At 39.3% G+C, this 25,494-nt stretch overlaps 1 protein-coding gene across 1 annotated transcript in view; it reads right to left on the bottom strand.

The window, feature by feature from the left end:
• The window catches only part of SVEP1 (sushi, von Willebrand factor type A, EGF and pentraxin domain containing 1), a 234,079-nt gene that overhangs the window by 10,780 nt on the left and 197,805 nt on the right, over positions 1 to 25,494 (bottom strand). Inside the window, exons 40-45 of the mRNA XM_023202055.3 lie at positions 21,777 to 21,932; positions 16,916 to 16,979; positions 14,669 to 14,842; positions 13,353 to 13,529; positions 1,639 to 1,809; positions 25 to 120 (exon numbers count right to left, since the gene is read on the bottom strand). Coding sequence (XP_023057823.2) covers positions 25 to 120; positions 1,639 to 1,809; positions 13,353 to 13,529; positions 14,669 to 14,842; positions 16,916 to 16,979; positions 21,777 to 21,932 — 838 coding nt within the window. The remainder of the gene's footprint in view (positions 1 to 24; positions 121 to 1,638; positions 1,810 to 13,352; positions 13,530 to 14,668; positions 14,843 to 16,915; positions 16,980 to 21,776; positions 21,933 to 25,494) is intronic.

The following is a 25,494-nucleotide window of genomic DNA, read 5'->3' as shown; positions in this document are numbered from 1 at the left end:
AGTAAGATCTGAAGAGCAACTCACGTTCTTCACAGAGGCGCCCCATCCAGCCCTCTGGACAGGAACAAGCATTTGGGCGTTGGCAGATGCCCCCATTCTGACATGGAAATCGACAGACGGCTGGAAAAGCAGCAGGATGGGTCACAAATGTAGGGAATTATGGAAGGGAAGGAGTCAGAAAATAGGATTACTCCTTTATATTTCATACTGTTTCCTTGAATCAAGCTTTCAGGAAGGGAAACAAAAATCGAATCTCAAGAGGAAATTTCAGTATGTGGAGAAATACAGCATTATATTGGCTGCTATTATTGTAGTTTTCCCTGTAGCTTTATTAAGGTATACAACAAATAAAAATTGTATATATTTAAGGTTTACGATGTGATGTTTTGATTTATGTAGATTGTGAAATAATCACCACAAGTGAGCTAATTAGCACATTCATCCCCTCACATAGTTATTGTTTTCTATCTTTTTTTGTGGTGAGAACACAAGATCTATCCTTTCAGCAAATTTTCAGTATACAATACAGTATTGTTAACTACAGTCACATTGCTGGATGTTAGAACTCTAGAACTTATTCATCTTGCATAACTGAAACTTTGATACTTTGACTAACATCTCCCTATCCTTACCCTCCTCCCAGCTCCTGGGAACCACCCTCTACTCTCTGCTTCTATGAGTTTGACTATTTTAGATTGCACCTATCAGCAAAATCGGGCAGTATATGTCATTCTGTGTCTGGCTTATTTTATGTAGCATGATGTCCTCCAGGTTAATCCATGTGTTGTAAATGGCAGGATTTTCTTCTTTTGTAAAGCTGATTAATATTTCATCGTGTCTACCTATTTTTACCTACATGTCTATCTAATCTATCTTCTTATCATCATCATCCTTCTACCAACACACACTGTTTTTTATCCATTTATCTGTCAACAGACATTTATGTTGTTTCAATATCACACACACAACACTCATTCTGACTTTAGAATTTAAGTGAAGTCTGGGATATTCCTTTAAGATGTCCCCCCTCAACAACTCTCTCAAAAGGCTCTACATTCTCTTACATCCCATGTATTGGTGATCTCACTTCTTATTGTTGCTGTCAGACAATGAATCCTCTTTCTCGTGCTATAGCCCCTGTTGCTTTTGAGGCTCATGACATTCATCCATTGACTTCCTCAATATTCCTTGCCTCACCAGTTATTAAAGTCGAAATCTGAACACTGTTTATGTGGTCAACTCATCCAACAACTCAATTATTCTTTTAGTTCCTTGGTTATATCTGTGTGTACTAGCATACTTCTTGACTTTTAGCAAATATTTGTAGAATGAATGAAATAATTATTATGATGTATAAAAACTATATTTTATTAGAAAAGTGTAAGTTTTAGAAGGACATAATACTAGAGTGCCTCATTATCTCTTTCTGTTTTGCAGAATTTCAAGCACAGAACCTCAGAGTTCTGTGCTTTTAAAACTCAAACCATAACATTAAAAGAAAATGACACAGCTGCTAAAAGAAATTTTAAAGCCAAGGAAAAATAAAGCAGCATGCATATTAATTGTTGGACAAATCAGATTTCTATACACATTTCCCTGCAGTTTCACTAAGAAATAACCATGCAAATATTTCCTTACCTCTGCAAATAGGAGGTGATGTCCATGTTCCATTTTCTAAACAAACACTCCTTAGGGAACCCTCCAACATGTATCCACTGTAACAGGAGTAGGTGATCATGTCTCCGTATTGATAATGTACGCCTCGAGCAATTGCATTTTCTACGTGAGCTGGTGGACCACATGAGATTTCTACAGGAAAACAAAACAACAATTAAGCTTGTGCTATTAACACAGACTGAGAACACAGTCTCATCTCTCAGAATGAATTAATTTAAAGAGCAAAAATAAAATACATAAGGGAAACATTTTCACCTACTTCTCTAGAATAGTAAGAACTAAAGAATTAACTGCTGCTGTTAAGAAAAATTAGACATACAAAGATAAAAGGTTTTTTGTCTTCTGATTCAAATGTTGAAGGAGAGTCTATTTTAAACCTAAGGAAAGCAGTCTGTAGGACAGCAAGAATTAGCTCTTGTATCTTGTCAGATAACTGGCTGCAAGAGACTTTCAAAACAGGATGCTTGTTAAATGAGGAGAGAAAGCATGATGATTGTAGTCTACTGTTTCAGAGTAAAGATCATTAATTGTAGTACTGCATATTGTATCAGGGCTATTTTGTTAATGCCTAGAACAGTGCCTAGCATGCAACATGCTCTTGAAAATGAGTCAATGAATGAATATTGTCTCTAGTCTTTAGATGCTCAATGAATACAACTTGATCAGGTTTATGAAATCCAAGGTTTCATGTTAGTTTTCCTCTTTTCAATACCATAAAAGAGTGACTTTCGGCCGGGCGCAGTGACTCAAGCCTGTAATCCCAGCACTTTGGGAGGCCGAGACCATTCTGGCTAACACGGTGAAACCCCGTCCCTACTAAAAAATACAAAAACTAGCCGGGCGAGGTGGCGGGCGCCTGTAGTCCCAGCTACTCAGGAGGCTGAGGCAGGAGAATGGCGTAAACCCGGGAGGCGGAGCTTGCAGTGAGCTGAGATCCGGCCACCACACTCCAGCCTGGGCAACAGAGCGAGACTCCGTCTCAAAAAAAAAAAAAAAAAAAAAAGTGACTTTCTGCTTTTGGGATCTGTGTTAGATTGGATGATAATGCTCTCTTTTTAAAAGGGACCTATGATGTATATTTAAATAGAAATTTTTATAACTGATACTGTTTTGAGAATTTTACAAGAAGCCTTAAGATAATTAGAATTATTCCATGGTCGGGCACAAGGCAAGGGCTAGATTGGTGTCAGGATTCTAATCAGAATCTAGTTTGTTCAACTTTTGAATGAAGAGTCCTTATAAGCTGGCTTCTAAAAGGTCACTTTGTTGTCATAATACTACCAAAAACTTGTTAGAGGAGATAATGAATTTGTATGATTTTTCTAAATTTTTTTCCCCTCGAACGTGGACAAAATACGTACTATGGAACAGAAATCAGAAGGAAATAAATGAATTATGTTTACTGATTTGCGTATGTTGAACCAGCCTTGCATCCAGGGGAAGAAGGCAACTTGCTTTTTTTTTTTTTTTTTTTTTTTTTTTTTTTGATGTGCTGCTGGATTTGGTTCTCCAGTATTTTATTGAGGATTTTTGTATTGATGTACATCGGGGAAATTGGCCTAAAGTTTTTTTTTCTTGTATTTCTGCCAGGTTTTGGTATCAGGATGATGCTGGCCTCATAAAATGAGTTAGGGAGGAGTCCCTCCTTTTCAATTGTTTGGAATAGTTTCTGCAGGAATGGTACCAGCTATTCTTTGTACTACTGGGAGAATTCAGCTGTAAATCTGGTCCTTGGCCTTTTTTGGTTGGTAGGCTATTTATTACTGCGTCAATTTCAGAACTGGTTATTGGCCTATTCAGGAATTCAACTTTTTCCTGGTTCAGTCTTGCAAGGGTGCATGTGTCCAGGAATTTATCCATTTCTTCTAGATTTTCTAGTTTATGTGCATAGAGGTATTTATAGTATTCTCTGACGGTTGTATTTCTGTGGCGTCAGTGGTGATATCCCCTTTATCATTTTTTATTGTGTTTATTTGATTCTTCTCTCTTTTCTTATTAGTCTAGCTAGCGGTCTATTTTATTGCTTTCTTCAAAAAAACAGCTCCTTGATTAATTCATTGTTTTGAAGGGTTTTTCGTGCCTCTATCTCCTTCAGTTCTGCTCTGATCTTGGTTATTTCTTGTCTTCTGCTAGCTTTAGGGTTTGCTCTTGGTTCTCTAGTTCTTTTAGTTGTGATGTTAGGGTGTCAATTTGAGATCTTTCTACCTTTTTGATGTGGGCATTTAGTGCTATAAATTTCCCTTTTAACACTGCTTTAACTGTGTCCCGGAGATTCTGGTACATTGTCTCATTGTTCTCATTGCTTTCGAAGAACTTGATTTCTTCCTTAATTTCATTATGTACCCAGGAGTCATTCAGAAGCAGATCGTTCAATTTCCATGTAGTTGTGTGGTTTTGAGTTTCTTAATCCTGAGTTCAAATTTCATTGAGCTGTGGTCTGAGAGAATGTTATGATTTCAGTTGTTTTGCCTTTGCTGAGGAGTGTTTTACTTCCAATTATGTGATCAATTTTAGAGAAAGTGCTGTGTAGCAATGAGAAGAATGTATATTCTGTTGTTTTGGGGTGGAGAGTTCTGTAGATGTCTATCAAGACCACTTGATCCAGAGCTGAGTTCAAGTCCTGAATATCCTTTTTAATTTTCTGTCTCGATGATCTAATATTGACAGTGGGGTGTTAAAGTCTCCCACTATTATTGTGTAAATGTCAAAGTCTATTTATAGGTCTCTAAGAACTTGATTTATGAATTTGAGTGCTCCTGTACTGGGTGCATATATATTTAGTAATTGAACCCTTTACCATTATGAAATGCCCTTCTTTGTCTTTTTTGATCTTTGCTGGTTTAAAGTCTGTTTTGTCAGAAACTAGAATTACAACCCTTTTTTTTTCTGCTTTTCATTTCCTTGGCATTTTGTGTCTTTCAATTGGGGGCATTTAACTCATTTGCATTTAAGGTTAGCATTGTTATGTGTGAATTTGATCCTGTCATGATGCTAGGTGGTTACTTGGCAGACTTGTTAATGTAGTTGCTTCATCTTGTTATGATCTTTGTACTTCAGCCTGTTTTCTTTTTTTTAATACTTTATGTTCTAGGGTACATGTGCACAACGGGCAGGTTTGTTACATATGTATACAGGTGCCATGTTGGTGTGCTGCACCCACTAACTCGTCATTTACATTAGGAATATCTCCTAATGCTATCCCTCCCCCCTAAACCCACCTCAAAACAGACCCCAGTATATGATGTTCCCCTTCCTGTGTCCAAGTGATCTCATTGTTCAATTCCCACCTATGAGTGAGAACATGTGGTGTTTGGTTTTCTGTTCTTGCGATAGTTTGCCGAGAATGATGGTTTCCAGTTGCATCCACGTCCCTACAGAGGACATGAACTCATCCTTTTTTATGGCTGCATAGTATTCCATGGTGTATATGTGCCACGTTTTTTTTAAAATTATACTTTAAGTTCTAGGGTACATGTGCACAAAGTGCAGGTTTGTTACATATGTATACATGTGCCATGTTGGTGTGCTGCAGCCATTAACTCATCATTTACATTAGGTATATCTCCTAATGCTATCCCTCCCCCTCCCCGCTCCCCGCAATAGGCCCCAATGTATGATGTTCCCCTTCCAGAGTCCAACTGATCTCACTGTTCAATTCCCACCTATGAGTGAGAACATGCAGTGTTTGGTTTCCCGTTCTTGTGATAGTTTGCTGAGAATGATTGTTTCCAGCTACATCCATGTCCCTGCAAAGGACACGAACTCATCCTTTTGTATGGCTGCATAGTATTCCATGGTGTATATGTGCCACATTTTCTTAATCCATTCTGTCACTGATGGACATTTGGGTTGATTCCAAGTCTTTGCTATTATGAATAGTGCCACAATAAACATACGTGTGCGTGTGTCTTTATAGCAGCACGATTTATAATCCTTGGGGTATATACCCAGTAATGGGATGGCTGGATCAAATGGTATATCTAGTTCTAGATCCTTGAGGAATCGCCACACTCTTTTCCACAATGGTTGAACTAGTTTACAGTCCCACCAACAGTATAAAAGTGTTCCTATTTCTCCACATCCACTCCAGCACCTGTTGTTTCCTGACTTTTTAATGATGGCCGTTCTAACTGGTGTGAGATGGTATCTCATGATGGTTTTGTTTTGTGTCCTTTATTTTTTTGATGATTTTTTATTTTTTTTTATTATTATACTTTAAGTTCTAGTTTACATGTGCACAATGTGCAGGTTTGTTACATATGTATACATGTGCTATGTTGGTGTGCTGCACCCATTAACTCGTCATTTACATTAGGTATATCTCCTAATGCTATCCCTCCCCCCTCCCACTTCCCCACAATAGGCCCCGGTGTGTGATGTTCCCATTCCTGTGTCCAAGTGATCTCACTGTTCAATTCCCACCTATGAGTGAGAACATGCGGTGTTTGGTTTTCTGTTCTTGTGACAGTTTGCTGAGAATGATGGTTTCCAGCTGCATCCATGTCCCTACAAAGGACACGAACTCATCCTTTTTTATGGTTGCATAGTATTCCATGGTGTATATGTGCCACATTTTCTTAATCCAGTCTGTCACCGATGGACATTTGGGTTGATTCCAAGTCTTCGCTATTGTGAATAGTGCCACAATAAACATACGTGTGCGTGTGTCTTTGTAGCAACATGATTTATAATCCTTTGGGTATATACCCAGTAATGGGATGGCTGGGTCAAATAGTATTTCTAGTTTTAGATCCTTGAGGAATCGCCACATTGTTTTCCACAATGGTTGAACTAGTTTACAGTCCCACCAACAGTGTAAAAGTGTTCCTATTTCTCCACATCCTCTCCAGCACCTGTTGTTTCCTGATTTTTTTTTAATGATTGCCATTCTAAGTGGTGTGAGATGGTATCTCATTGTGGTTTTGATTTGCATTTCTCTGATGGCCAGTGATGATGAGCATTTTTTCATGTGTCTGTTGACTGTATGAATGTCTTCTTTTGAGAAGTGTCTGTTTATATCCTTTGCCCACTTTTTGATGGGGTTGTTTTTTTCTTGTAAATTTGTTTGATTTCTTTGTAGGCTCTGGATATTAGCCCTTTTTCAGATGAGTAGATTGCAAACATTTTCTCCCATTCTGTAGGTTGCCTGTTCATTCTGATGGTAGTTTCTTTTGCTGTGCAGAAGCTCTTTAGTTTAATGAGATCCCATTTGTCAATTTTGGCTTTTGCTACCGTTGCTTTTGGTGTTTTAGACATGAAGTCCTTGCCCATGCCTATGTCTATGTCTAGGGTTTTTATGGTTTTAGGTCTAACACTTAAGTCTCTAATCCATCTTGAATTAATTTTCATCTAAGGAGTAAGGAAAGGATCCAGTTTCAGCTTTCTACTTATGGCTAGCCAATTTTCCCAGTGCCATTTATTAAATAGGGAATCCTTTGCCCATTTCTTGTTTTTCTCAGGTTTGTCAAAGATCAGATGGTTGTAGATGTGTGGTATTATTTCTGAGGGCTCTGTTCTGTTCCATTAGTCTATATCTCTGTTTTGGTACCAGTACCATGCTGTTTTGGTTACTGTAGCCTTGTAGTATAGTTTGAAGTCAGGTAGCATGATGCCTCCAGCTTTGCTCTTTTGGCTTAGGATTGTCTTGGCAATGTGGGCTCTTTTTTGGTTCCATATGAACTTTAAAGTAGTTTTTTCCAATTCTATGAAGAAAGTTTTTGATAGCTTGATGGGGATGGCATTGAATCTATAAATTACCTTGGGCAGTATGGCCATTTTCATATTGATTCTTCCTATCCATGAGCTTGGAATGTTCTTCCATTTGTTTGTCTCCTCTTTTATTTCACTGAGCAGTGGTTTGCAGTTGTCCTTGAATAGGTCCTTCACATTCCTTGTAAGATGGATTCCTAGGTATTTTATTCTCTTTGAAGCAATTGTGAATGGGAGTTCACTCATGATTTGGCTCTCTGTTTGTCTGTTATTGGTGTGTAAGAATGCTTGTGATTTTTGCACATTGATTTTGTATCCTGAGACTTTGCTGAAGTTGCTTATCAGCTTAAGGAGATTTTGGGCTGAGATGATGGGGTTTTCTACATATACAGTCATTTCATCTGCAAACAGGGACAATTTGACTTCTTCTTTTCCTAACTGAATACGCTTTATATCTCTCTCTTGCCTGATTGCCCTGGCCAGAACTTCCAACACTATGTTGAATAGGAGTGGTGAGAGAGGGCATCCCTGTCTTGTGCCAGTTTTCAAGGGGAATGCTTCCAGTTTTTGGCCATTCAGTATGATATTGGCTGTGGGTTTGTCATAAATAGCTCTTATTATTTTGAGATATGTTCCATCAATACCTAGTTTATTGAGAGTTTTTAGCACGAAGGGCTGTTGAATTTTGTCAATGACCTTTTCTGCATCTATTGAGATAATCATGTGGTTTTTGTCTTTGGTTCTGTTTATATGCTGGATTATGTTTATTGATTTGTGTATGTTGAACCAGCCTTGCATCCTAGGGATGAAGCCCACTTGATCATGGTGGTAAGGTTTTTGATGTGCTGCTGGATTCAGTTTGCCCATATTTTATTGAGGACTTTCGCATCAATGTTCATCAGGGATATTGGTCTAAAATTCTCTTGTTTTGTTGTCTCTCTGCCAGGCTTTGGTATCAGGATGATGCTGGCCTCATAAAACGAGTTAGGGTGGATTCCCTCTTTTTCTATTGATTGGAACAGTTTCAAAAGGAATGGTACCAGCTTCTCCTTGTAGCTCCTGTAGTATTAGGCTGTGAATCCATCTGGTCCTGGACTTTTTTTGGTTAGTAGGCTATTAATTATTGCCTCAATTTCAGAGCATGTTTTTGGTCTATTCAGGGATTCAATTTCTTCCTGGTTTAGTCTTGGGAGGGTGTATGTGTTCATGAATTTATCCATTTCTTCTAGGTTTTCTAGTTTATTTGCATAGAGGGGTTTATAGTATTCTCTGATGGTAGTTTGTATTTCTGTGGGGTCGGTGGTGACATCCCCTTTATCATTTATTGTGTTTATTTGATTCTTCTCTCTTTTCTTCTTTATTAGTCTTGCTAGCAGTCTATTAATTTTGTTGATCTTTTCAAAACACCAGCTCCTGGATTCATTGATTTTTTGAAGGGATTTTGTGTCTCTATCTCTTTCAGTTCTGCTCTGATCTTAGTTATTTCTTGCCTTCTGCTAGCTTTTGAATGTGTTTGCTCTTCCTTCTCTAGTTCTTTTAATTGTGATGTTAGGGTGTCAATTTTAGATCTTTCCTGCTTTCTGTTGCGGGCATTTAGTGCTATAAATTTCCCTCTACACACTGCTTTAAATGTGTCCCAGAGATTCTGGTATGTTATGTCTTTGTTCTCATTGGTTTCAAAGATATTCTTTATTTATGCCTTCATTTCATTTATGTACCCAGTAGTCATTCAGGAGCAGGTTGTTCAGTTTCCATGTAGTTGAGCGGTTTTGAGTGAGTTTCTTAATGCTGAGTTCTAGTTTGATTGCATTGTGGTCTAAGAGACAGTTTGTTATAATTTCTGTTCTTTTACATTTGCTGAGGGGTGCTTTACTTCGTACTATGTGTTCAATATTGGAATAAGTGCGATGTGGTACTGAGAAGAATGTGTATTCTGTTGATTTGGGGTGGAGAGTTCTGTAGATGTCTATTAGGTCCACTTGGTGCAGAGTTGAGTACAATTCCTGGATATCCTTGTTAACTTTCTGTCTCGTTGATCTGTCTGATATTGACAGTGGGGTGTTAAAGTCTCTGATTATTATTGTGTGGGAGTCTAAGTCTCTGCTGTGCCATTTGCTAAGACCGTTGGTAAAGCACAGTATTAGGGTGGGAGTGACCCAATTATCCAGGTGTTATGTGTCATGGTTTCCCTTGACTAGGAAAGGCAATTCCCTTCCCCCTTGCCCTTCCCAGGTGAGGCAGTGCCTCGCCCTGCTTCCGCTCTTGCTCGTTGGGCTGTGCCCACTGTCCTGCACCCACTGTCTGACACGTCCCAGCAAGATGAACCTGGTATCTCAGTTGGAAATGCAGAAATCACCCATCTTCTGTGTTGCTCACACTGGGAGCTGGAGGCTGGAGCCGTTCCTATTTGGCGATCTTGGATTCAGGGCGTTTTTGTAGTGGCTGGTAACAATTTTTCCTCTCCATATTTAAATGCTTCCTTCATGAGCTCTTGCAAGGCAGGCCTAGTGGTGATGAATTCCCTCAGCATTTTCTTGTCTGAAAAGGATTTTATTTCTCTTTCACTTATGAAACTTAGTTTGGCTGGCTATGAAATTCTGGGTTGGAAATTCTTTTAAGAATGTTGAATATTGACCCCCCAATCTCTTCTGGCTTTTAGGGCTTCTGCAGAGAGGTATGCTGTTAGTCTGATGGGCTTCCCTTTGTAGGTCACCTGGCCTTTCTCTGTGGCTGCCCTTGACATTTTTTCCTTCATTTTTACCTTGGAGAACCTGAGGATTATGTGTCTTGGGGTTGATCTTCTCATGGAGTATCTTACTGGGGTTCTCTGGATTTCCTGAACTGGAACATTGGCCTTGTCTTGCTAGGTTGCAGAAGTTCTCCTGGATGATATCCTGAAGTATGTTTTCCAAGTTGGTTCTATACTCATCTCTTTCAGGTACCTCAATCAATCATAGGTTTGGTCTTTTTACCTAATTTCATAGTTCTCAGAGGAATTCTTTGTTCTCTAATCTTGTCTGCCTGTCTTATTTCAGCAAGATAGTCTTCAAACTCTAAAATTCTTTCCTCCACTTGGTCCATTCAGGTATTGATACTTGTTGCATTGTGAAGTTCTCGTGTTGTGTTTTTCAGCTCCATCAGGTCATTTACATTCCTTTCTAAACTGGTTGTTCTGGTTAACAGCTTCTGCATTGTTTTATCCTGGTTCTTAGCATCTTTGCATTGGGTTAGAACATGTTCCTTTAGCTCAGCGAACTTCATTATTACCCACTTTCTGAAGCCTATTTCTTTCAGTTCATCAATCTCAGCCTCTGCCCAGTTCTGTGCTTTTCCTGGAGAAGTGTTGCAATCATTTGGATGAGAAGAGGAACTCTGGCTTTTTGAGTTTTCAGTGTTTTCTTCATTGATTTTTTTCTCATACTCCTGAGTTCTCCAGTTTTGATCTCTGAGGTTGCTGACCTTTGGATGAGGCTTTTGTGAGGGCTTTTTTGTTGATGGCTGTTGCTTTCTCTGTTTTTCTTTTAACAGTCAGGCCCCTCTTTTGTAGGGCTGCTGTGGTTTGCTGGGGGTCCACTCCAGACCCTATTTGCCTGGGTTCCACCTGCACCTGAAGGTGTTACCAGCGGAGGCTGCAGAACAGCAAAGATGGCTGCCTGCTCCTTCCTCTCGCAGTTCTGTCCCAGAGGGGCATTGACCTGATGCCAGTGGGAATATCCTTGTATAAGGTGTCTGGTGACCCCTGTTGGGGGGGGGGGGTCTCATCCTATCAGGAGGCATGGGATCAAGGACTCGCTTAACAAAGCACTCTAGCTGCCCCTTGGCAGAGCAGGTGCACTGTGCTGTGGGGAATCCCACTAGTCCAGCCTGCCTGGATTCCTCAGAGCCAGCAGCGGAAGGACTAAGCCTGCTGATCTGTGGGGACCATGGCCACATGGAGCCCCAGGGGCTCCATCTTAGGGAGATCAGAGTTCTCTTCGTAAACCCCTGGCTGGAGTTGCTGAAATTCCCGCAGGCAGGCCCCGCTCAGTGAGGAGGGGAGGGGTCAGGGTCCAGTCTAAGGAGGCAGCCTGGCCACAATCTGTCACAGCTGCTGTGCTACGCTGTGGGGGAATTCCTCCTCTGTCCAAATTGCCCAGTCTCCCTGGCACTAGCAGGGAAAAAAAAAAAAAGGCAGACTGCAGCTGCAGTGATGGTGGCTGCCCCTTTCCCCAGGAGCTTGTCATCTTAGGCAGCAGGCAGCCACAGTAATGGTGGTTGCTCCTCCCTCCGATAACTTGGTAGTCTTAAGAAGTTTTCAGTGGCCACCAAGAATCTGCACAGCTCTGTGCTTGGGACCCAAGGCCCTGGTGGCGTGGACTCATGAGGGGGATCTCCTGATGTGCAGGTTGCACAGATCCATGGAAAAAGTGTGGTTTCCTGAGTGGGGTAGCACAATCACTCACCACCTCCTTTGGCTGGGGGTGGGAGCTCCCCTTGCCCCATGTCTCCCCCAGGTGAACCGTTGTACCACCTTGCTTTTTCTCACTTTCTGTGGATTGTGCCAACTGCCTGGTCAGTCCCAATGAGAAAACCTGGATACCTCAGTTGCAGGTGCAGGATTCACTCACTGTTTTCATTCTTCTCGGTGGGAGGCTCCGGCCACAGCATTTCTACTTGGCCATCTTGACCCCTCCCCACAAAATAAACATTCTAAAGCTGCAATAGGCTGCTAGCTGAAAATTCAGGGACTTGGGCTGTTGTATATATCTTCCTATTAAGAGATAGTGCTAATATGCACCAATTCATTTATTCTTCAAAACAAATCTATAGGATATCTATAATAACTACAAGATAGGTATAACTGAGACTGTTTCTGATTCCAGAATCCCCATTACTTTCACAGGCATATTTCTTATCTCAAAGTGGGAGTGCAAGGGTTCTGAAGATGAAGACCATTGCAGGCATGATACATTCCTATACTATGTAGCCTTATGCCTCGCATCTGGTCCGACTCAATGAATATTTTAATTGATTACTGTAGAGGAAGTAGCTCAGACAACAAATGAGTTTGGAGGGCAGGATGTTGGCAGGGTTTTTTTTTGTTTACACGGAGTCTCACTCTGTCTCCCAGGCTGGAGTGCAGTAGTGCAATCTTGGCTCACTGCAACCTCTGCCTTCCAGGTTCAAGCGATTCTACCTCAGCCTCCCAAGTAGCTGGGATTACAGGTGTGTGCCATCACACCCAGCTAATTTTTGTATTTTTAGTAGAGACGAGGTTTTGCCATCTTGGCCAGGCTGGTCTGGAACTCCTATGATCTGCCCACCTCAGCCTCCCACAGTGCTGGTATTACAGGTGTGAACCACCATGCCCAGCCGGCAGGGAGATGTTTTAAATGGAGTTAGAAAGTGTGTGTTAAAAAAAACCTTGCGTTATTACAAGGCAGCAAAAGATGCCTCCAGATTGCATAAATGCAGCAACAAAGTGCTAACCCATAGTGCTAGTGGTTCTCAGATTGTGTTTCCTGGGTCAGCAGCATCCTCACCAGCAACATCTAGAACTGTGTTTTAACAGGTTCTCTAGGTGGTTCTGATGCAGGCTCAAGTTTGAGAATCACTGTGCAATAATTTTTCTATTGCAAAACATTCGTAGTATGTTAAACGATAGGTTGGGGACTCTGACAGTGTGGAGAAAAAGATGTATTTGGAATTTAATATCTTGCTCATTCTTAGGGGAACACATTTTGAAAATCTGTTCAGTGAATCCTAGTCAGGTGGGTTTTAGTTTAGTTCTGAGAGCTTTTTTTTTTTTTAATGTTTGAAATTCAAAGATTAAAAAAAAATTGCAAACATTAATGAGGAACATGATAATTATGATAGCACAGAGATCTAAATATCTACAGCTAAGTGACTTGATTGAAAACAACCTCACAAGGATGGGAAAACATTTCACGCTAGCGGCATGAACTGGCTTCCACCTGCTGACTTACTTTCACATTTGGCGCTTGTCTGTGTCCACGTCTCGTCAGGGTTGCAGGTAATGATGCCTTGACCCTGCAGCAGAAAGCCTTCCCTACATTTGATGGACACATTCTGATCAACATAAAACTCCTTTTCAGACAGCAGAGCATTCTCAGGAATCACAAAAGGAACAGGGCATGGATTTGCTGTCAAAAAGAAAAGAAAATGCTTACTGATATTTTCCCTCTTTTCCTAATGTATTTCTTTGAAGGCAGAGTAGTAGTCCTATAGGAGATAGGTTCTCAGTAATGATCATATGAGGTTTAAAAATATGGAACTTCAAACATTAGACACAGCCTTATTTTGCGTCCTCATGAAATTATGTGTAAAGATAAAGCCAGGTAAGATCAGAAAACATGAAGTTATTCAACCACTAATGCAAGGTCCTAAAAGTTGAAGATGACAAATTATGCCTGAAATTATGGGCCACAACATTATTTAAATGATTGATTTTTTGATCAGCATTGTGAAAATAAAAGGCATACTAGAAATCAAGGGTTATAGCATATATTCCCTTATTATCTGAAGAATATCAAATACTTCTCATTGTCACTTTGCTTTCTTTATAAATCATCAGACATTTCTATGTGAGCTGAATATGACTTTAGACTCATACTGCTATGGGCAGGACATTAGAACTAGTGGAGTCTGCATGCCTTATTGATAAAGATGGATTCCTTTTTATAGGCCTGAGGGAAACACAGGAAATGATGATGGCATTATGCGTGCTTAGTGCAAGTGTGTGACACACATATCAACATATATTTCAAGCAATTTCAGTTTTTCTGATTTTTAAATGAGCAGAAAGTATTTGAGTGAGGTACACTTCCACTGTTACTGCATTATGAAGGTACTTCAAACAGTAACAAGTGCAATCTTAACTTATACCTTGCTTGTGAATATTGTTTTCATTCGAATGGTTATAACTCATTATCTTATCATATTGACATATGCTTCATTATATTAACATCACATATTAAATGTATTTTCTTTCTTTCCTATCCCCAGTAGAATTCATGATGCATGTATGTCAAAATTTTTTCATTAAGTTGCATTTTCTCTTAGTAATCACTCAAGGTATCTGACAAAAGCTGATTCTCAGACAGGACCTTAGATAACACAAATAGATTTTAAAAATATCCCAGAGAATTCAGCTTGGATAGGCATTAATTGCTTTCTCTGGGCCCATATCCCTTATGAGTGGAGTTTCCTCTGTGTTTGGATATGTGGGAAGCTAATCGTGAAGCTGAATCTGACTAAAATCTCTCCTAAAGTCAACACACACGTTTGCAGAGAGGGACTGGGTGGCTCCAGGTTCCATTTTCTGTGCAGTGTGCCTCAGATGGCCCTTCAAGACTGTAGCCTCTGTTGCAGGAATATACCACGTTGGGGCCAGTCGTTGTGTTTTCAATGTCAGCTTTCCCATTGAGAAATTCAAGTGGAGCTTCACACCTGGTCTCTAAAAACAAGAATAAAAGCCTCATATTAATTGCTTCCCCAATTCCTCTTTCCTTCTTTTCCTACGATTGCCAAATATACTTCATGGAATATATAAAATATTATGGCCTATTCATGTGTGAAGCACAGTGATATTCACTGAAGGAGAAAAATATAGCATACCTAAGTATTGGATTAATACATGCATGCAGTTAAAGATTGGGATTTAGTCCTATTGACTCCAGCTGTCTTTATGTATTATTAATAATGCTGGGGACAGGGGGTTATGGATGAGCAGGTGGGTAAAATAAAACAATCTCATTGTATGTTGCTAACAATGGTCAAGAACTTTTCAAACAATACTAAATTTATTTCTTACAACTCTTAAGTTGTAAGCCCAAATAAAATACAGGATGCCCTGTTAAATTTCAATATCAGATAAGTAACAAATACATTTTTAGTATAAGCATGTCTCAAATATTGCATATTTACAAATTTACATTTATTTTTTATCCGGAATTTAAATATAACTGCATGTCCTGTTTGTTTGTTCTACATCTGGCAACCTTACTTATAGCAACTCTGAGATTATCTCATGTAACATTTGCCAAAAAGTGAAGCTTAGAGAAGTTAAATAATTTGGTCAAGGTCAGACACTGCTTGTAAGAAGAGATAAAATGTAAAATTATCAGAAGGTAAAAGATAATAGGAAAGCATAAAGAACAGGGACCCATGAGCTTGGGGGGAATTAGAATAAATGACATTTTATATGACTTTTAAGGAATATGCCGATTTCATAAACTGGTGGGTATTATAGTAAAGTTATAAAGAATGATTTTGCATTACTGTGAGAAATGTTATTAGCAGGGATGCTATGAGGAAAATAGGATCACCCTTTCAAGAATCTCAAAAAATGGGCTTGAGTCTTAATTTTATAATTTTTGTGAAGGCAGAGAAGGTGGTTCTAGACCAGTGGTTCTCAGGTTTGACTGTACTTTAGAGAACCTGGGAAGCATTTATGGCCTATCACAGACCAAATGAATCCAAATCTTTATATTGAGGGCTACCTTTCAGTATTATATTAAAAATTCCCCAAACATTGCAAATGTGAACTCAGAGTTGTGAGTCCCTGGACTAGATGCTAATGGACTTCTTTCAGTCCAAAGTTGAGTACACTGGGATCACAGATCTTAACCTTGGCTGCACTTTGAAATCACCTAGGGAGCTTCAGAATGCTATTGATGCTGTGCCGGGCGTGGTGGCTCATGCCTGTAATTCCAGCACTTTGGGAGGCTGAGGCGTGTGGGTTGTGAAGCCAGGAGTTCGAGACCAGCCGGGCCAACATGATGAAGCCCCGTCTCTACTGAAATACAAAAAATTACCTGGGTGTGGTGGAGCATGCCTGTAGCCCCACCTACTCAGGAGGCTGAGGCATGAGAGTCGCTTGAGCCCGGGAAGTGGAGGTTGCAGTGAGCCGAGGTTGCACTACTGCACTCCACCCTGGGTGACAGAGTGAGACTCTATTTAAAAATAAAAATAAAATAAAATAAATATATACATACATTGTCCTTTGGCAGAGAAGGGAATACTGGGGATAAAGTTATGTGCATTAACCCACATTCTGCCAAATAAACTTGGTGGTTCTCATAAAATGAGTTAATGTAAAATTCCATGCAAAATATTAATATTAATTTATTTGACAGATAGACCAACAGCACGTTAAAAGTATTGGCTAGTATTGTCACCAAAAAACAACAGCTCTAAGCCTTCTAATTCATAATTATTTGAGAAAACCCCCCACAAAATGCTAATAAACTCAATAATTAACTAGTTTTTAAACAAAACGTTTGCCATTGCAGAGTCAGTAATCTTGTGTCCTATTGCAGTTAATTGTTAATCCCTACTACAGTTTTTGACCCTTTTACTGGTTTACTGCCCTTGAGAAAAAGCCCATTAAAAGGTTCTCATACAGTTTATGGAGTTGGCTTACATTTTTTTTTAAATTACAAACCTAACCTATAAAGAAAATGTAGCCACACTGTTATTTTGTGTCCTCAGTGTCATTTTGGGGGCTGCTAAGTGTCATTCAACTCACCTCTGCATATTGCCACCCTTCCACTCCACTGTCTGTTCTCCTGGCAGACACGTTCCCTGTTCCCCTGTGAAACAATGGAGAAAGGTCATCAACAAGATCATAACTCTGTAATAGAAAAATAATAAGGAAATGCAAAGTAATTTTAGCTATGGCCTCGAGTAGCTCAGCACTGGAATGCTAAATAAACACATTAAATAAAAATAGTTTAAGGGAGTAGGTTTAGACTTTCAAAAATGTTTTTATCAAATTGCTTCAAAATTCATACCCTGGCAGACCAGTATAATTAAGGTACAGACTTTGCTTCACCTTTTATTTTGAATGGCAACTAATTATAATCTGTAGCTAAGACTGACAAAGAATGCATTAGAAATGGTCAAATAGCATTCTATTGTGTATGTATGTGTACATATGTGTATGCATTCTTAGAAATATATGAATCATAGTGCATCATAATATACGTATGTATACATACATACACAATAGAGTACTATTTGGCCATAAAAACAGATGCGACATATACACATAAGTAGATATATACATATCTCAAATTTTCTTTATCCATTCGTCCATCGATGACACCCAACACTTAGGTTGACTCCATATATATCTTAGTAATTGTGTATCCCAAAAATGTATACAATTATGATTTGACAATCAGAAATAATATTAAGCATATATTCTAAAAATGCAATCCCCCAGAAACTATTTGGTTCAGATGATCTTGGCCTAGCAACATATACTGTTTTTCTTTTTACAACTTCTCAGGTGATTCTCAAGCAGATGGTAATGAACTACACTAATTATAAGAGCAGCAATTTATCAGTGATTCTCAGTCCTGGTTGCACACAGGAATCACCAAGGGAACTCTGAAAAAGTTACCGCTGCCCCGGACTCAACCCACAGAGCTATTGAATTAATTAGTCTGATGTGAGAACAGGTATTTGCATTTTAAAAAATGATGTCTGATGGAAAAATTCAAACATATGAGAAATACCAACAGTAGAAAGAACAGTATAAGAAACTCTCATGCAGACATCACCCAGTTTACCCAATTGACTCAAGGCCAACCTTGTTTCATGTAAGCCCCACCCCTTCCATGAACTCACATTATTTTGAAGCAAATTCCAGACTTCAAATCATTTAACAATAATTATTTCAGTATGAATCTCTAAAAGAACTCTTAAAAATTATAACCACAGTAACATTATCACACCTTAAAAGGGTAACAATTCCTTAATATTAATAAAATGTCCATTCAGTTTTCAAATTTCCAATTGTTGCATATATTTCATAATTTATTCTTTAAATAGTTCTGTTGAATTAGTACCAAATAAGACCCACACACTGAGACTAGTTTATGTTTCTGTGATGATTAATTTTATGAACAAATGTACAGCAAACTTGATGGATCATTACATTTTTTTTTTTTTTTCGAGACAGAGTTTCGCTCTGTTGCCCAGGCTGGAGTGCAGTGGTGTGATCTCGGCTCGCTGCAACCTCCACCTCCCATGTTCAAGCGATTCTCTTGCCTCAGCTTCCCAAGTAGCTGAGACTACAGGTGCCCGCCACCACACTCAGCTAATTTTTGTATTTTTTAGTAGAGATGGGATTTCGCCACATTGGACAGGCTGGTCTCAAACTCGTGACCTACCTGCCTCACCCTCCCGAAGTGCTGAGTTTATAGGCATGAGCCACCATGCCCGGCCTTGATGGGTCGTTACATTTGAAGAAGTATTAATAGATAATTCACCTTTAAACTTTTGGAAACATCCTGGTATTAACTACAAAATGGAGAGAGTGGTAATAGTGATTGCTTTCACTCTGAGCTCCATGTTAGAATCACCTGAGAAACTCTTTACAAATACTGACGTGCAGCAACTTGAGTGGGCCAGGAGGTGCCCAGCTTAAACACTGCTTCTGCATGTGTCTGTGAGGATGTTTCTGGATGAAATTAGCATTTAAACTAGTGGACCATGTCAAGTAGATTGCCCTCCCCAGTGTGGGGGGCAGGGGGGCACATCTTCCAAAACACTGAGGGACCAAATAGAACAAAACATGGAAGAAGGAGGAAATGGCCCTTTTTTTCTTCCTCACTACTTGAGTTGGGACTCAGTCTCCTCCTCTATCTTCAGACTGGGGTTTACATCATCACCTCACCTAGTTCTCAGACCTTTGGACTTAGACTGAATTACACCACCAGCTTCTCAGGGTCTCCAGTTTGCAGATGGAAGATCCTGGGATTCAGCCTCCATTAACGTGTGAGCCAGTTCCTCATAATCTCTCTCTCTCTCTCTCCTATTGGTTCTCTTTCTTTGGAGAATCGTGACTAATGCAATATCTCTTATGTCTCTCTAAACTTAGGTTCCTTCTCTATTTACTCCCTCTGCCCTGTCAATTTATTTGTCTTGGACACTGAAAAACCGGGTCATTGGTCCTGTATCTGTTCCCACAGATAGAATTTTGCCAGTTGCTTCACTGCAGTGTCTCTGACACTGTTTGTTGGATTTAGAGGCTTGATAAGTTCCAAATTCAGTTTTTGTGTGTGTGTGTGGTAGAGGTAGGAGAGCACAAAATGTTTTCATAGATGAGATTGTTCACCCATCCAGAGACTCATAATGTCTGGATCCATTTTTTGTGACTTCAGCCATGGTTGATCATAACCTAAATCCATTAATTCTTAGAAGTTGCAAATTCTGCTATTTAAATTCTATTTTATCATTATGAAATGGAACTTCCCCTCATCTACTATTTGGTTATCTAGTCAAACAGGTAGCATTGGAAAGATAATTTTTCCTCTTGAGTTGTCTGTTTTTAAAATAATGAGTTTGTTCATAAGCATCCTTTAAGAGTTTCTAACTAATTTTTTAAAGTATCATTATAAGCCTAGTGTCATTTATGACCTATTTGATGTGTTTCAGTCAATTGAAGTTATTACCCTTATTAATGCTAAAGTGGTCTCATCTTGACCTGTGGGAGCCTTTTCCAGTGTCTTCTGAATCCTTTTGACATGTAGTCTTTGATAGGGCCCCTGCTATTTCATGTGACAAGAGTTTCCAGGTAATCTTTCACATTTCTTGCCCCAGACCTGGAATTGGTAATTTCTCCAAGTAACTGAACATCAATATTTTTAAAAAGTTTCTCAAGTGATTCTAACATGTCTAATAGCTTGGAGTGAGAATTCTAACATGTATAATAGCTTGGAATGAGAACAATCACTATTGCACCTTTCTCAATTTTTTAGTTAACATATGTTTCCACAAATTTTTAAGTTATCTACTTCAAATTTAATGAGTTTGCTGTATATTTGTTCATAATTTTATATTACTTTTCTTCTTAATAAATTGCAAGATTAATATTCTTGCATGAAAAACGAGGTTTCAAAAACAGGAAAACACTCCAAATGTAATCACCATTACATTATCATCTTTAGAGGAAAGAAGATACATACAAGCCTGGTCCCAGATTGCATATACCTATTTTATGATAATTCTTGTACTGCATGGTCAAAAAAAGACAGGACATGCAAAACATGTAACAGAAAACTGGCGATGAATACTTTTTTTTTTTGAGACAGGGTTTCACTCCTGTTACCCATGCTGGAGTGCAATGTTGCAATCTTGGCTCACTGCAACCTCTGCCCCCTGGGCTTAAGTGATCCTCCTCCCTCAGCCTCCTGAGTAGCTGGGACTATAGGCACATGCCATCACGCCTGGCTATTTTCTGTATTTTTTGTAGAGACTGGGTCTTACTGTGTTGCCCAGGCTGGTCTTGAACTCCTGAGCTCGAGTGATCCACCCTCCCTGACTTCCCAAAGTGCTGGGATTACAGACGTGAGCCACGACACCCAGTCAAAACCTACCTTTAAATACCATTATAACAATACAAATAAAAAAGAAGAGTTTCCTGAAAAACTAAATGACAACATTCTGTAATGTAAAATAGGCCTCTTAAGTTTCAAGTTTAGTGATATGGTAATGCTTTCAGCAAAACTGATTGATTTACCTAGCTCTCCCACTAAAGTAAACAGAGACCTAGGTTTTGCAGAGGGATTTTAATATTACAAAGCAAGAGTTGTCTCAAGAATGAAGCTGGTATCAGTCAAAACTGCTCTGAGGTTTTTTCAAGCCAGATTTGCATATGGGAACTTGGCATCTCAATGCCAAGGTATATGAGCCCACTGTTTGAGGAAATCCTGGCTTTGCATACCTAAATCCTTGTGGTTACCTCTCCGTGGTGACCGCTGGTAATATGATTACCAGCAAGCTGAAACACAGGTTTAAATGGTCAGTTGAAGTCACAGTATCTGTCTTGTGGTTTGCAAACTTACTTTTTTTCTTTCTTATCATGGCTTTCATGTTTTTTATTTGAGACTTATTTTGCTTTTGTTTTCTTTGAGATGGTCTCACTCTTGCCGCCCAGGCTGGAGTGCAGCGGCACGATCTCAGCTTACTGCAACCTACACCTCTGGGTTCAAGTGATTCTCCTGCCTCAGTCTCCCAAGTAGCTGGAATTACAGGCACCTGCCATCATGCCCAGCTAAGTTTTGTATTTTTAGTAGAGACAGGGTTTCAACATGTTGGCCAGACTGGTCTTGAACTTCTGACCTCAAGTGATCCACCCACCTCGGCCTCCTGAAGTGCTGCAATTACAGGTGTGAGCCACTGTGGCCGGGCTTATTTTGCTTTTTAACACTCTAAGTTGCCTTAAATATTTATTGGAAAATGTTAAAGTATAAGGGAACAAAGTATAATAGAATCTTTTGAGACCAAAGTCAGTAAAACAAATTTGTGCTAATACTGAAAGTATCCCCAAGCATATTGAAAAAACAAATTAATTCTAGTTAAACAAGTTGTTCGCTTACCTCTAGTTCATAGCCAGCCTCACACTGATAAATAATTGTGCTTTCAAAGGTGTATTTACTGCCAATCACAAATCCATGTTCCGGACTTTCAGGTTTCCCACAAGAAACTGGACTGCAAGATTCATCAGAAAATGGTGGCTCCCAGGTTCCATCAAGCTAAGTAACAAATAACAAAATGTAAGTTATGTTTAGAAGTTAATATATATGAATGAATAAATTTGCAAATATTGATTATTTGTAGAATAATCTCCAAAATGAGTCAAAAGCACCTAGAGTTTGGTCCTACTTTTGCTACTTATTATCTGTGGACTTAAAAAACACACTTTAATTATTAGATGGCCTTAATAGTCACCCATAGACAATTTTAGACACTTCTTAAGCCCGTAAAACAAGCATTTTCTTCCTAATAGAATCTATTCAAAAATCACGAACAAGAAATATGTATTCGTTATAATGCATGAAAACTAGAGGTTAATACAAATATTCTATGACTTATACGAATGCACTCTTACATTTCACATAATTCTATATTTTATAATAGAAACAGCAAATTTTAGGCATACTACTCAAAGTTTAAGAAAATCAGCTTCTTTTTCTCCATTCCAATGAGAATACCTGAAAACATTTTATCACATATTTTTGAAGGGGTCATGTAGAAAAAAATGTATATATATCTATAAAATTTTATATCTATGTAAAGAAATCCTTAATAAATGATTAAAATTAACTAAAATAAAATCCAGATACAGCAAAAGAAAACAATAATATGTAGCTTCTAACAGTTATTAGTATTATAATACCTAGACAGATTTCTGCCAAAAAAAAAAACTAAGGCACTCCTTACAGTATGGAAAAATTAAATGCAACATATATACCAGGAAAATGGTTAATCTTAAAATGTTAACATATATATATATATGAGAGTTAACATTTTTCAGCCTGTTAGTTGGGTAAGGTGAGGCACACACAGATATATCTCTTGAAGATTGTTATTCTATTGCTAATATTTTTCTGTTTTCTTTGAGGAAATAATATATGAATTGGATAACAGTTTTAAATAGGATTTGAGGCTAAACCCTCATTCTACATATGAACCAAAAGTAATTTTGTATATATGCATGCATCATGATTAACCATTTTCCTAGTATATATGTTGCATTTAATTTTTCAATACTGTAAGTAATGCCTTAATAATTTTTTATTTTGAAGACATCTTTCTGAGTATTATAACACCAGTAACTGTTAAAAGCTACATATTATTGTTTTCCTTTACTATATCTGAAATTTGTTTTAGTTATTTTTATTTTAATCATTTATTAATGATTTCTTTTTCTCCAGAGACTTGTGATGATTCCTGTATCAGAATCAGCTTCTGAGTCATTACTTTTGTTCCATTTATTTTTACTCCTATGTACTTTTATATGAATACTACACTAAGAGTTTCGTAATTATGTGATATGTTTTAGTTTCTGGAGAGACTGGCCCTCCTTCAGTATTCATTTTTCAAAATTTATATTGATCTCCTTATCCACTTATTTATGTTATGAACTACAGAATCATTTTGTCACATTACAATAAAATACTCCTAGGCGCTGAACATAGTTTTACATAATTTATGCTTTTTAACACTCAAATAGTGTCTATTCTACTTTTCAGACCAAAAATTTAAACCATAACCCAGTTCAGCAAAAGAGAGGGGTCATACTATGTGTGAAGAAACTAATGAAGGTTGTCAAAAATAAATTATTGACTTAAAAAAAAAAAGAGCTTAGTATCTTTTTTAGCCAGTATCAGAGTCCTCCAGGGTTTACAAGGGGACCCAGTTGTCTACACCCCCAGCCTGGAGAACAACAATTTGATTCCCTTAATTATGGCAGAACTCTGCGTCAGACAGCTCAGAGTCTTAGACAAAGTTTTCTCTAAAAATTCTTCAGCTCTATATCTAAATGGACCATCTGGAACCATACAAATATTGAGGGCATGGTAACTTTGGCAGTTGTTTTAACTTGTTCTCCCTAATGCTTCTGCTTTTAGGTTTGACATTGATCAGTCATTGAGTGTGCATAATTTATAAATGGAAAACTGGGAGAAGGGAATCGTTCTTGAGTCCCTACTATATGTCAGGCAAGTACTAGCCATTTTATATACATTAAGTAATTTAATCCTTTCAGTTATCACAGATTCACAAATAAAAAAATAAGCTGAAGGAATATAAGGTCATAGAACCTATAAATATTTGAGATGGAATTTAAACAAAAATGTATGCTTGAAGTGAAAGTCTGCTATACTATGCCACATTTCTCTGCTTTTAATCCCCCGACACTGACTCCCAACTCCAGCAAGAGTGCATCAATGACACATTTTAATTTTCTTCCCCTGGTATAGCTTATGGAAGTTAGGAGAAGGGGATGTGCTAGGGAAGTCTGCTATCTATGGTGCTGATTCCCCCCACCTCCCAATATTTTTTTTTTTTTTTTTAAGATGGAGGCTAGCTCTGTCACCAGTCTGAAGTGCAGTGGTGCAATCTCAGCTCACTGCACCTCCGCATCCTGGGTTCCAGCAATTCTCCTGCTTCAGCCTCCCAAGTAGCTGGGACTACAGGCATGCGCCACCATGCCCGGCTAATTTTTGTATTTTTAGTAGAGACAGGGTTTCACCGTGTTGGCCAGGATGGTCTCCATCTCTCAACCTCGTGATCCACCAGCCTTGGCCGCCCAAAGTGCTGGGATTACAGGCGTGAGCCACGGCACTTGGCCCAATTCCCATTTCTAAACTAAAAGTGCCAAAATTAGGTAAAATGTTAAAATATCTACAATAAGATATTCACGACAAATTGATCATAAATATTATGTGCAAAAGAATCTCTATGCAGGGGGGGCGGAGCAAGATGGCCGAATAGGAACAGCTCCAGTCTCCATCTCCCAGCGCCAGCAACACAGAAGACCGGTGATTTCTGCATTTTCAACTGAGGTACTGGGGTCATCTCACTCGGGAGTGCCGGACAATCCGTGCGGGTCAGCTGCTGCAGCCTGACCAGCGAGAGCTGAAGCAGGGCGAGGCATCGTCTCACCTGGGAAGCGCGAGGGGGAAGGGAGTCCCTTTTCCTAGTCAGGGGAACTAAGACACACAACACCTGGAAAATCAGGTAACTCCCACCCCAAGACTGCGCTGTAACACCGGCACACTGGAGATTATATCCCACACCTGGCCGGGACGGTCCCACGCCCACAGAGCCTCCCTCCTTGCTAACACAGCAGTCTGCAGCAATCTAACCGCAAGGCAGCAGCGAGGCTGGGGGAGGGGCGCCCGCCATCGCTGAGGCTTAAGTAGGTAACTAAAGCCGCTGGGAAGCTGGAACTGGGTGGAGCTCACAGCAGCTCAAGGAAACCTGCCTGTCTCTGTAGACTGCGCCTCTGGGGACAGGGCTCAGCTAAAGGAGTAGAAGCCTGTGAAACGCGAACGACTCTGTCTGACAGCTTTGAAGAGAGCAGTGGATCTCCCAACACGGAGGTTGAGATCTGAGAAGGGGCAGTCTGCCTGCTCAAGTGGGTCACTGACCCCTGAGTAGCCTAACTGGGAGACATCCCCCACTAGGGGCAGTCTGACACCCCACACCTCACAGGGTGGAGTACACCCCTGAGAGGAAGCTTCCAAAGCAAGAATCAGACAGCTGCACTCGCTGTTCAGCAATATTCTATCTTCTGCAACCTCTGCTGCT

The sequence above is a fragment of the Piliocolobus tephrosceles genome, chromosome 14 (genome assembly GCF_002776525.5).
Source record: "Piliocolobus tephrosceles isolate RC106 chromosome 14, ASM277652v3, whole genome shotgun sequence".
In the NCBI taxonomy this organism is placed as follows: domain Eukaryota; kingdom Metazoa; phylum Chordata; class Mammalia; order Primates; family Cercopithecidae; genus Piliocolobus; species Piliocolobus tephrosceles.
This window is presented reverse-complemented; position numbering and strand designations above follow the sequence as displayed.